The following is a 12,714-nucleotide window of genomic DNA, read 5'->3' on the forward strand; positions in this document are numbered from 1 at the left end:
AGGGCTCCCTCTCCCAGAGGGCGCCGCGGCGCCCCGCGCGCGTGCGCAGTGCGGCGGCCAGCCAGCGCCGGGCAGGCAGGGAGGGAAGGAGGGTGGCGGGGAGGGAGCGGCGCTCGCGCGCCTCGGGCCCGAGAGGAGACAGCGCGGGGCCGGCGGGGCCGGCGGCAGGTATGGGGGGCGGTGGGGGCCCGTCACCGCGGGGTCGGCGGGGCGGGAGTGGCGGCGTCCGGCCGGCGCGCGGGGCCGGGTCCGCGGGGAGGAGGGAGCGGGTGTGGATGGGCTGAGGGGCGGCCCGGGCCGTGGCGGGGCGGGGGTGGGGGAGAGGCCCGTGCCGGGGGTGCCGCGCGCCGCGGGAGCCCCCCCCGCCCCCGGCACGCGCGCGCGCAACAGGCGCGCGGGGGCCGCGCGCGGGGCGGGGCCGCCGCCGGCGCGGCGGGAACGGCGCGCGCGTGGGCCGGGATCGGGATCGGGACCAGGAGCGCGCGGGGGGTGCGGGGAGAGACGGGACCCTCCTGCCCAGGGAGAACCCCCGCGCGGCCGGACGGGCTCCCTGGGCTTCTGCTGGTGGCGTGGCCGCGCGCCGGCTTTGGAAGTCTCCGGGATTGGCTACGGGACTCGGACTGCTGCGGGACGGGGTGGGAGGAGAGGCAGAGCCTCAGCTGGACGAGAGGACATAGTCTTAAGCTGCGCCAGGGGATGTTCGGGTGGGACATTTGGGGCAATTTCTTCACTGAAAGGGTGGTTAAGCGTCGGAATGGACCGCCCAGGAAGGTGGTGGAGTCGAGGTGTTTAAGGAAAGACTGCAAGTGCTACTCAGTGTCATGGTCTAGTTGACAGGGTGGTGTTCGGTCATAGGTTGGACTCGGTGATCTGAGAGGTCTTTTCCAACCTGGTTGATTTTGTGGTTCTGTGGAAGGGAAGGGAAACTTTCTCCTGGATCTTCCAAGCTTTCCCTTCCCCCCTCCCCCCGCCAGTGATGTTAGGTGATCTTACTAAAGCTCTGCCTTCTCCCTGCAAACATCACTTCGTATCCTCACATTATCCCACCCACAGCGTTATCTCTTCGACTCCCTGCATACGATGAAGGATTTGCGCTCGGTGACCGTTTCCAGTTGTCCTGTTCTAGAGACCGTATCCGGCAGAAACTCGTCCCATTCATAGTCCCCAAGTCTGTGTTGCCCGTACCGCGGCACATAGAACGATGATTTTAAGCTTTGCCTCTTGAGGGCGTTTCATGAAAACTGAAACTCCGAGCTGAAAAGATACGTCATGAGCTGTGAAAATACTGGGCTGCTGTTTCTGCAGAATTCCCAAATGGTGCTGAATGGTTGTGTTTAATGGTCCCTTTATCCTTTATTCAAGCTGCTGTTCTTCTGGATTTTTTTGTTTGCTGGCATATTTTCTGCTTTGACTGCTTGATGTTAATGAAAGACTCAATAAAGTTGGGATATGTCTATGAGCTCTCAGGAAATGAGATTTTAACTTTATCCCTAGAAACTAGTTATTTTAAAGCTACTTTGTATATACCTCTAACAATTAGTAGCTAGAATAGAGTAGTTAATTAGTAGATTGTAAATAGAGTGTAAATTAATATATTGAGTCAAGCTAATCTTTAAATTTGTCCTTGTTTTTTATTGTAACTTCACTGTTCTCCCTTCGGCATTACCACCTGCACTGACATGTGAACTGGCTCGTTCAAAACAGCGTTTAAAATTCCTGCTTGAGCTGTAGTTGCACCTTTTAGTTACCCTTTAGAAATACCCTTAGGCACAGGGGAAATGAGTCGTAGCTCAAGGCATGGTAACTTGAGATGACATGCGAGGTAGAGGTTCTTCTCAGAGGTAGAGGTTTTTCTCAGCGTGGGTTCCCTTGTCACAGTCTTTTAAACATATGCAATGATGCTTTGCTCCTGAGAAGTGCTTCCCTTTCTGAGAAATGTGACTGTTTTGTGGGCTTGGCTCCCTCATTGGCCCCCAACTTCTAAACAGTCTCGGTTACATCGCATCTCTCATTCTAACACTGCACCAGGATGTTTGACTTTTGCTGTCAGAGTGCCATACCTTGATTTTTTCCAATGTTATCTCTCTGTTGATGACTTCAGAGCTGGCTTGCTGGTGTTTTATTTCAACTTTAGTGTTTCAATACGGTGATCTTTTCTTTCTTTTTTTATTTCTTTCCCTTCTGTGTGAACAAGCTAAAGTGAACAGAATGATACTTTTTTTTTTTTTTACTATCCTGTATCTGACAGGCTTGCTTTGATAACTTTCTGTTTGTCCCTCCATAAGGTTGGGGAATTATTCTTCTAAAGTGTTTTACAAGTTCTCCAGGGGACGAATGGGGGACTTCACTTTGCTTTTGTGTTCTTAAGGATAAAAGTTTACTTGTTAGGGCAACAGTAAACAACTTGCTAGGTTGGAAAATTTAACTTAGTGGCAAGAGGTTAATGGGTGTAAAACAGTGCCCTCCTGAAAAACTGAAATCAAGTTTATGCAAAAAAGCATATGGCAGATTAAAAAAATGGTGATGTGATTTAGGGTTAGGGATTTTAATGTAGATTTGAAACATAAGAGATATAGAAAAACAACAGCAAATAGCTAATTTATTGTATTTGCTTAAATACTTCTGAAGGCCAGAGGGAATAGTGAGTGAGCCCAGTAGACCATGAGCAAGTCAAGAAAAATAAAAGCTATTAAAGGAATTACTCACTTGATGAAATACTCTGAGTGGCTGAAATATCTGAACAGGAGGTTCTGGAATGATGTAATGCACAAACAAGTTAGAAAGACCAGGCCACTTCTTTTTCAGAGAACACGAGTGGAAGCTGAACTGATAAGAAAATTATTCAGCTTCATACTGAGGGGCTAAAGCATAATGAAAGTACTTGTTTAAATAATATAATAATAGTAATGAGAAAAATGCTGATGTAAATTGCAGAGCAAAGGGGCAGCATTATAATAGCAAGTCAACTTTTTTCCACTCGGAAGAAAAAAAAAAAATCTAGTCTGTTACAATTTTTGAAGTCTGTCAAGCAAGTAAGTGGATTAAACTACCTGATGTTATTTCCAAGAATGAACATAGAGTTTTCAAGATACAAAATGCCAGCAATAGAATGCAAAGCCTGTAGAAATATCTCTACCTTGGAGAAGGTAGAGTGATTCTGGAAAAACAGCAAAGGTAAGTTTAAACTAAAAACTCAGTGGAAATCTCTGCTAAATATGAAATCTGTGGAACGGTAGGACTGGAAATTATATTATGCCACCTCATGAATATCTTGAACTGCATTAAACATCATGCAGGCTTAATAATTCATTTTGAGGATAAAAAATAGAGGCAGTCTAAGACAGGTGACATTAAATTTCCTTTCCCCAGAATTGGTTTATAAAGGATGGTGGTAGTAGGAGGGTACGAAAGAGTGTTAGAAAGTGATGGTAGACTGGACATCATGGGGTCACTTCTGTTGGTCCATTCATGTAAGACAGGAGTAAATGGAGTTCAGTGACATAGAGGAAATTTTGAATTGGGATAATGTGAATACTTTCTTGAAACATAATTAATGCTTAGGGTCATGAGGAGGCAGAAGCTAAAAGCATTGGAACTGAAAGAAATACAACTATTCCTGGATTTGTATGGAGAGTAATAGACTCTGAGTTTGCAGAGTGTGACATAAGGCTTAAGATTTAGCTAGTCACCAGCTGCTGACAGCTTTCCTTATGATCCAGAGTAATTATTTTACCTTTTGCCATTTTTATTTGGTAGTTCAGACTCTTGTCAGGCTCAGCAGGAGGATTCATATGTTCTGCGAGAAGCTAACTGGTTTGATGCTTTATTTTAACTAAAGTTGAGATTAAATGTAAGTGATATGTCAGTTCTAGAACCATAAAAGAAATAATCTGTGACTAAACATCCTGAATGTATTTATCTCCAAACAATGCATTACACGACTACCAAATTTAGTGCTATGGTTAGACTTGAAAGCAAATTCACCAGTTGAATTATGAAAATGTCATTTTGGCAAACAAGCCTGCTACTGGTGACACACAAACTGCAAGGTACCTATAAGTAAAGTCAGGTAATAATGTGATTATTAGAATGTTGTGGGTTTTGTCTGAAGTAGGGTGAGATTACCTCTTAGATACAAGGATTCCTTGTAGAGCTTCTACATGATCCCTTCTTCAACTGGCCTGTGTGTTCCTGTTCTACCTTTTTTTTTTTTTTTTTAATTGAGAAGTGATCAGAAAGGAGAAAGATGTGTCTGTGCTGCGTCTTGGATTCAAGAGCTTTTGGTAGGAGGGGTACTAGGGAGGAAAAATGAGCATAACCAAGCTTTAAGGTGCCTATGGGTTTTTTCTTGATGTGGCTGATGCATCATTGTTACATGACTCTTTTGGTTGCTGATGTCCAAAGTTAGTATGAAATCAGTAGAATTTTGACTTACCGTTATTCTGTGGGTTTGCCCACGCCTTGCATAGTGCTGAGTCACAGCAAATAATACAGTTGTTGCAGGCAAATTTGTCATCACGGGAAGGATAAGGTAGCTTTCTGCACCTTCTGATATTCCCAACTCCACAAAAAAGTTGCTTGAAACTACAAAGTCAACTTAATTAATAATTTAGTTTATTTTTAACCCAATTTGTTTTAAAGTGTTAGGGATTTCTTTTTTTCATGATGTGAAATGCTGAAAGGTGCACTCTTGTTCTCTCGTAAAGAATGTTCAGGGTGTTAGCAATTTTAGGGTGATCTTTTTTCTGACAGATGATGACTGTCAAATGATGTTTTTAAAACAGTCTCTTTTTCAGATATGACCTTACAGAAAATACATTGTTGGCCAGCTCATTCTCTAAGTGCAGGGAGGATAAGCTGTAATCTTAATCAAAATACAAATGTATCTCTGCTTTAAAAGAAAAACAGATTACATTACACAGGAATAATCACTTCTGTTGTTTCATGTAGATGGGCACATTAACGTGAGGTTATTTTTTTAATGTTAGTATAATCCTGTGCGGCTGAAAAGTTTAATTCCCCATCACTAGCTGCTTTGTTTTATGACTTGTGGGAACTTTTTGGTTGCAGGTTGATTGTGGACTGTAGAGAACAGAAACCTCATAGAAATGAGTTTTTTTTATTTAAACAGATTTATTGTGCTGCATTGTCTTTGAATGCAGTAAAGGAGTTTTGCATTTTCAACTCAAATCAGAAAGTCTCAGGTAACAAATTTGAAGAAGTTTTCATTTTAAGTTGACCTGACTTTGACAGTCAGGTTTTTTTACCCTCTTGCTCCAGTTAAAAGCTTTCTGGAACTTGGAAAGCTTTATCTGCTGCCATGTTAAGTCAAAGTGGACCTTTAAAAAATGGGACTCAAAACATGTTGGAAATGTCTTTATGATAGAAAATGTATAGTGAAGTGCTGGATATACTGTGTGTAATCTTTTATTGGGGGGGGGTGTCCTCTCCTTCCACCAAATATTGTAAATGTTTTACTGCTTAATGTTGTCATCAATGTTTCTTCAAAAAAGAAAGAAAAAGTGCATAATCCTCAAGCTTTTAAAAATTAAGTGTCTGTTTATGTGGCTGTCAGTGTGCTTAGGTAGTAGTACAGGCTGATGTGTCAGATCAGTTTCTGAGACAGCACCAAGTGTCAAGTAATTCTATTTCTGTTAGTGGTTGTTTTTTGCTGCAACCAGAAGTATGCTTCCTTGTTTTTTTGTTTTGACTGTGGTCTTTTTTTAGTGTAAAGAAGATCAGGGACCTGGCAAGCTGATATTGACCTGATTTTAAGCACGTCTTAATAAATACCTATTTTTGTAAGCACAGAAAATTTTTCTGAATGTTACCTGGGAGTATAATTGTTTTACCCTTCAAGATTAGTAATTCTGCAGAAATACCTTTGATATGGTGTCTTATTTTAACCACGTTTTCATCTTGTCAAGATGAGGTGTCAAAATGGGACATCCCTGCAGACTTGACATCAGGTGGCCTTGACATTGTTCAGGCAACACAGTCTATTTTTTCTCCATTTTTTTTTGTTTACTTTTGAGCAACAGTCAATGTTGAGGTTTGTAATTGGTCTGTAGTATCACATTCCATATTGTACAGTGTTGTTTCTTTTCAGGCCTTGTATGAATTGTTTTAAGATTATTCTCATTATTAAGCAGGTACCAGTCCAACTTGCCAAGTGGCCTAAAACTAAATTAGCTGTAAATTAGGTGGGTTAATACTTGTTTGCTCTTTGACAAGTTTATAAAAGTGCTAGAACAGCAGCAGTTGTGAATTAAGGCCTACTATAGGGCAGGGAGAAACGCTAGGAGGACTAGGAAGCCTGCATTTGCCAAATATGGAGATGGGCAGCAGTTCCATGAAGAAGTCCCCTTCTTGTTTCCAGTTTTTGACAGAAAGTCCCTACAAGTCTAAACCCTGTTTCAAGGCTATATGTTTTATCCATGTTTTGCTACAACTCTTGGGTTAAAGGAGTTGAAGCTCTTTTAATCCTCTGGCCTTTTGCATAGCAGAAGGTGCTGGTTTCATTTCCTCTCCCTCATTTTCCTGTGATGGTTGCCCTAGGAGTGTGGGTCCCTGCTGTTCTGCTGCTGCAGCTTCCATAAACCACAGAAAATGAAATTCACACAATTTTGTTTCCTTCTAAGTGCTAGGATTTGATATATCATCAGCAAAACCTACTTTGCATGTCTTTACAAATACTGTAACTGTTAATTTTATGGTGCCTGTAAGACATGTTTCCCCATCCCATTTTACAGCTAGAGAAGGTTAAGCATAGGTTTGAGAAATGGCTGTGCTTGAACAATAGCTTTTTGTAGATGAGATGATTAAATATCCTTTCCTCTAGATGTCCTGAGCTTTACAGGAGTCTGAAGCCATTTGAAATTAGAAGGTAATACCTGTCCCTCAGGTCATATGGGTGTTTCTACTGATGGGCATTCCAATAGACCCCTGTAATCCAGTATGTTTTGGTCAAATAATTTTGGAAAAGAAGCAGATATATCCTCACCAGAATATTAATCTAGCCGAGCTGGTTTTTCAAACAGCAGGAGGTGACAGTGAAGTCAGTCTGCTGTTTTTCTTTTAATTTCTTTTTTCCCCTCAGATAGCACTGTCAACAACAGTATGGAGACTTGGTGGATGTGTACATAGGATTTTGCTCTGGAAGTTTTTCCTGGGAAATAGCATGAATCCCAGATGATGTTTTTTATCATTCTATGCCCTGTATTATTCATGGTTGTATTATGAAGACCTTTCATTGTCTGCCACCTCCAAGAAATCTAACTGTTTACTTCCACATGATTTAAGTAGTTCTGTTAGCATTCTGATCTGTTGCCTTCGAATTGCTAAAAAACAAATTAGAAGGACTTTCTAAAATCTGTGCTTCATGGGAAAAAAACCCAAACACATTTGTGGCCAAAATGTTGAATTTGTAGAGAGTGTGTTGATGAGAGCAAAGAATGATCAAGTACTACTTTCAAGTTAGTTTCTTTAAATTGGATAGGTTTACTAGTGTCACACTAAAGAGTGTCAGAGGGTGATGCATCCTGTAATCACACCTCAGCGAATTGCTCAAACATCTGTCCAGACTGTGCTGTAGGTATTTGGCATTATGTCAAGAAGCATGATTGTGGTGTAACTTCTCTGGGAAGTGTAGAGTCCCATGGCAGAGCCAATACACAAGCTAAAATCTCCTTGGAAGTAAAGGTACATTGATTACCTTGAGTGATTCCAGCTTCTCTCACTGCTTAGAGTTCTGTCCTGACAGTGCCATTTCCAGCATGGCTTGTCCTTTCAGGGTTGTTCCCCTCTCTCTTTGGCAGGAATCAAAAGGAGAGACAGCAGTTTGACAGCACACCAGAGCTCACAAGTCTGCCTCCAGTGAGTCCTTTCCTTTTGTCAACTGCTCTGTTAGTTAGGAAATGTACACTGATATTATGGAAGATCATGGATGTTTAGATACTTTTTTTTCACACTGTTTCTCTTCAACCTCCTTCTCTGCCTTAAGTTTCAAGTCTTCTGCTTCTGTTATACTCCTATTAGAAGGTAGAATGTCTTATATAGGTTTGCTATTCCCACTCCTACTTCCAAAGAAGGAAAGTTTGTCTCCAGCAGTCTTTAATATCAGCAGTGTATTTCATAGTCTTGGTTTCAGCTCTATGTACATGGTGTATATGTTACTCTTACATATAAAAAAATGTATGTGGTTATATATACTATTACACAGGTCTTGATTTGTAAGGGCTTTATTTTTACATCTCGGTACCTCTGACGTGTGGAATATCCAAGAGTATTAGTCACATGGCATTCCTTCTGGCAAAGCTCTTAAGTCTAGTGACAGTGATATCTGATTTAAGAAGGCAGGGAGTTCATTTTTGTTCCTATATAGATGATTGCTTGGGACAAGGTAGGTCATGGCAGTAAGTGACTCTGTATTTCCCAGTGCTTCTGAATTTCTTTTACTTGATGAACAAGGAGAAATGCAGTACTTTTTATTTCCCCTAGAAGTGTGTGCTTGGAACACATTGACATTTGGTAGGGTTGTAGGGTTCTTGTCTTAATAAGCAAAAAAATTGGGATCATATTTTCCTTAGAGAAATGCAAACATTCAGGAATAGACAGAGTTTAATTTTACTAATTTTTTTTTTTTTTAATGGTAGCCAAACTGAGGAGGAGAAAGTGTCATATGGAGTTTGAGTGGTATTGCACAAAAGCCTGAAAATACACCATGAAAGTCCCTTACCAGGTCTCCAGAGGTTTTTATCTGTAGCCAGGAGTATAAAAAATGTGGACAATACTGTGCTATCTTTAGGAAAGAAAAGATGTGTAGAACATTTCCATGACAACCACCACAGATTTTCACCAGAAGTAGCATTAATTTTGACAATGCAGAGAAAATCTAGGGTTTGCTATTTGCTACATGGGTGAACTTATTGACCACTGAAAGATTTTCAGCTAAGTCACAACAAAGCTACTGAAGGCCAGTTTGAAGTTGGTTTGCTTCTGTTGCTTAGTGTGGAGGAAAGGCTGCATCCTGAAAAATAGAGGAGATTTATAGCAAACAATCCTTGGATGACTGTAACAACTAACATAGAATTGTTGTATTTTCAGTCCTGAAAAGCCATTGTGTGCTCACACACTTGAGTAGGTCTGAAGATGTTAGCAGCATGTGTGGGCTAGATGGAATCCCTGATGGGGTCATTGAATTTTTCATCAGTAGTCAGGAAACCAGTAAAAGAATGGTGAAGAAATAATTGATTTTAAGATCTATTCAGGACATAAAAGCTACTTTTAGAAAATAACTATGGATTTAATGGTTATACAGGTTAGATTGGCAGGCATGTAAAATGGATTTGTGGCTATGTGCTGGGATTTTGCTTATTTACTACCAGTGAGGGCCTGCTATAAAATAAATTATTGAACTAATTGCTAGTTGAATCAGTAACTTCTCAGTGGTGGAGGGAGTTTAATTTTTTCACCTTTAATAAAAGAAACTCTTCCCAGTCATTTGGTGGCAGGCATTTGTACTCCCAGGTAAAACCCAATAAACTATTTTGAAAAGATTATAAGTGTACAGTTTACTCAGAAGATAGAGGAAGGGGTTAGTCAGCAAAATGAGCTGTCTTGAAAGTCAGAAATGAGCATAGCCAAAAGTTGTGGCTAAAGCTTGTAAAGGGTGTAAGAAGTAGAAGATAATTCTTGTGAAACTGTTGGGTAGAGGGGTTGAGGTAAAATCAGAGAGAGAATTCAAGTAAATCCTGTGTCTGTGTTTTCAATAAATGAAACAATGACATAAGGTACAGCAGGAGTGAGCTAATAGAACTCTGAAAGAAAAATGGAAATTATTACCTTAAAGTCAGAAGCAAAATTAATCAAAAGAAAATTAATATGCAAGTTGGGAGATGAGGGGAAACTAGTTAAAAAAATACAGTAAGGAAGAATACACTAAAGAAACATTTATGATGAAGTTGGTACTGTCATTGAAATTTTGAAACAGTAGAACATTATATGGAGAGGCTACATAATAGAAATTAGATGAATTTCAGTATTAAGGGATGAAGATGTTCCCTGTCAAGGATTTATTGAGATTAAGAACTTGTAGGGGTTGAAAGTGAAGGTATGAAAGGACCACAGGAATTTATCAAAGTCCTGAAATCCCAAATAAAGGCAAATACAATCTTGTGAGTTTGGGAAGACAGGTTTCAGGCAAAAGTGGAGAATTATTAATAACGTTGTGGAGGGCCCGAGATCTTGTTTGGAATGTGGAATGTGCCCGTGTTTGTTCATGTTCAGGGGCAGAGTGACTGGAGTGTCTGCAAAGCCGTTTTTCTGTTTGGCATGTCCTTTTAGCTCATGGTTGTCCATCTGGTGTTTCAGTTCATATTGCTAATTCTAAAATACACCAAATGTTTTATTCAAAATATTTTAGGAACAAAAGGAATTCTGAGTACTTGTTAGCCTGAACTTCTTTTTACAGTTGAAATTCAGGGCTTTTTCAGATAGTAAGTTTAATATACAGGTAGTAGTCACTTGAACTAAAAATGGGAAGAAAATGTAGTTGCCAAGCATACTGTAAGAAACACAAACACTTAAAGCACAAACATGTAAACACAGGAAGAAGGGAGTCTCAGAGATGTTAAGAATGATGTAGGGAACTTCTGTCATTCTGAGATTTATCTTTTTGTAGTACCTTTATTAAAAAAAAAAAAAAAGTAATTTCCAGAACAGCCTTTTCAGCAAAATTAGGCTGCTGAATTACCTACCTGTATGCTCAGGTTTTTATTTTGCATTTGGTGCAAATTGTGACTGACTGATAATCAATATAGTAGTTTGTGTTCCTGAACAGTTTTTTAAATTTCAGTTGTCAGAGTACAATAACTCCTGAAGTGATGCCCAAAATGTTTTCTGTCAAAGTAAGTTCTGATCGTCAGAATTCTTCAAATTGATTGTCAGATAGCAACAACTTAAAAAGAGGCTCTAACAAGAAGCACATTTGAGTATCCTCTTTATTTTTTATTCTCTTAAAATTCTTTGTGCTAACTGAAAGAAGAGGAGGTTAGAGCAGACTTGATTTGATGTATTTTTAATAGGAAACCTTAACTGTTGAGAGTCTGTATGCATTCATGTTGCTCCATTTTAAAGTAAAAAGTGCACAGGAGATCATTTATCATCTGGTGATGCTGGGCTTATGGAATTTGAGATATTGTATTTTCTACAATGGGTCAGGGCATTTGAAAGAGAGGTTTAAAGCCTTGTAGAGTAACTTTATGTATAGTGTAGCTCCCTAAATTTTGTGTTACAGATAGTTACAATGTATTGAAGATGCATGGAAATCCCGACATGTTGAGAATTTGATTCCCAACCCCTTTTGTATTTAAGGGGGTGATTAAGGTAAGGAGAGAAGTAGCAGCAGAATGGAGCACTAAGAGTAAAGACTTGATCCACAGCCCATTGATTTTGGGGGGATGTGTTCCTTCCACACAGTATTATACTTACTGTTTTATGCTAGGTAACTCCAAAGTGTGGTGGTGTACATGTGAAAATTTTTCATGGGTAGTTAAAAATGCTGATCCACTGAGTTACGTAAGACAGATGGTACTTGGAAAGCACGGACTGAAAAAAGGCCCCTCTACATAAACAGTGACAGGATTAGAGACTGGGGGTGGGGAGGAGGGGAACAATAGCACTGCTTTCTTTGCAGAACAGAGCATTTTCAATGGTTAAACCATCCTCATCTAAAATTTTTCTTTTCGTTTCCATTTCCTTGTAGGCCTTGTCTGGATAGAAAGAACACAGGGTTTCTTCAACAGGGTTTTGTTAAATTTACTTAAAGTGTGTATTTGAAGTTCAAAAAAAAGCCCCTCTACTGACTCTCAAAGTAAATCAAGCTAAAAAGCACCTAAGACACCTTTACTTCTGAGTGAAGACAGGGGTATGTAAGTAGTTTGGCTAATTCTCTGTGTGGAGAAATGCTAAAAATCAGTTGTGCAGTTTCCTTTTTAGCCCAGGCTATATACTTTGCCTTATAGACCTCAATTCTTTCTTAATAAAATATTTCACTTACTCTCTGCAGCCTCAGAGAATAAAATATAAGTTTGTTCGACTGATGTGAAGAACTGGCACACCAAAGTGACAATTCTGTGAAATTTTGCTTTACACCTTCTAAACTGTTGGAAGTTAGGTGATGGGATATAGATAGGGAGGCAGTGGCTGGAAATTCATGGCTACAGATTTTAAGGAGTGGAGACAGAATATGAAATGATGTGTTGAAGAGTAATTTTTTCTGTCTTCTCTTTTTATTTGTACTGTGAAGGAATCATGACGACCTCAGGAAAAGAGAACTTCCGACTGAAGAGCTACAAGAACAAATCTCTGAACCCTGATGAGATGCGTCGCAGGCGGGAGGAAGAGGGTCTTCAGCTGCGGAAGCAAAAGAGAGAAGAGCAGGTAATGCACGGCAGTTGTGGTAACTGGGACCAGTCCTGAAACGGTCTTGTCTTGCACTGTCTTTGGCTTTTGCTTCTCCCAAGCCCTTTCTTAGTTGTTCCTGCCCTCAAAGTTCATAGGTAGTCAGTCTGAAATCGCTTGCAGACTTTACTGCCTCTTCTGCAGGCTCTTCGAGACTCAGAGTGACTGCTCCTCATTCACTCAAGTGCAACGTTGGCCAGAGCAGCCTAAAGATTTTACAGAACTGACTGACCTTGCACTGAAGGTGATTGA

At 40.4% G+C, this 12,714-nt stretch overlaps 1 protein-coding gene across 3 annotated transcripts in view; it reads left to right on the forward strand.

Moving 5' to 3' along the window:
- The first annotated feature begins 60 nt into the window (after positions 1-60).
- KPNA1 (karyopherin subunit alpha 1) overlaps positions 61-12,714 on the forward strand; it is a 58,930-nt gene continuing 46,276 nt past the window's right edge. Inside the window, exons 1-3 of one of the 3 annotated variants that reach the window (XM_051780794.1) lie at positions 73-168; positions 7,818-7,875; positions 12,308-12,441. In XM_051780794.1, coding sequence (XP_051636754.1) covers positions 12,313-12,441 — 129 coding nt within the window. In that variant the 5' untranslated portion in view covers positions 73-168; positions 7,818-7,875; positions 12,308-12,312. Of the gene's footprint in view, positions 169-7,817; positions 7,876-11,366; positions 11,386-12,307; positions 12,442-12,714 lie in introns of those variants that run through there. The other 2 variants (XM_051780793.1, XM_051780795.1) reach the window with 2 other exon arrangements.

Source organism: Manacus candei, unplaced genomic scaffold (genome assembly GCF_025592945.1).
Source record: "Manacus candei isolate 608988 ecotype Guabito, Panama unplaced genomic scaffold, ASM2559294v1 h1tg000014l, whole genome shotgun sequence".
Lineage (NCBI taxonomy): Eukaryota > Metazoa > Chordata > Aves > Passeriformes > Pipridae > Manacus > Manacus candei.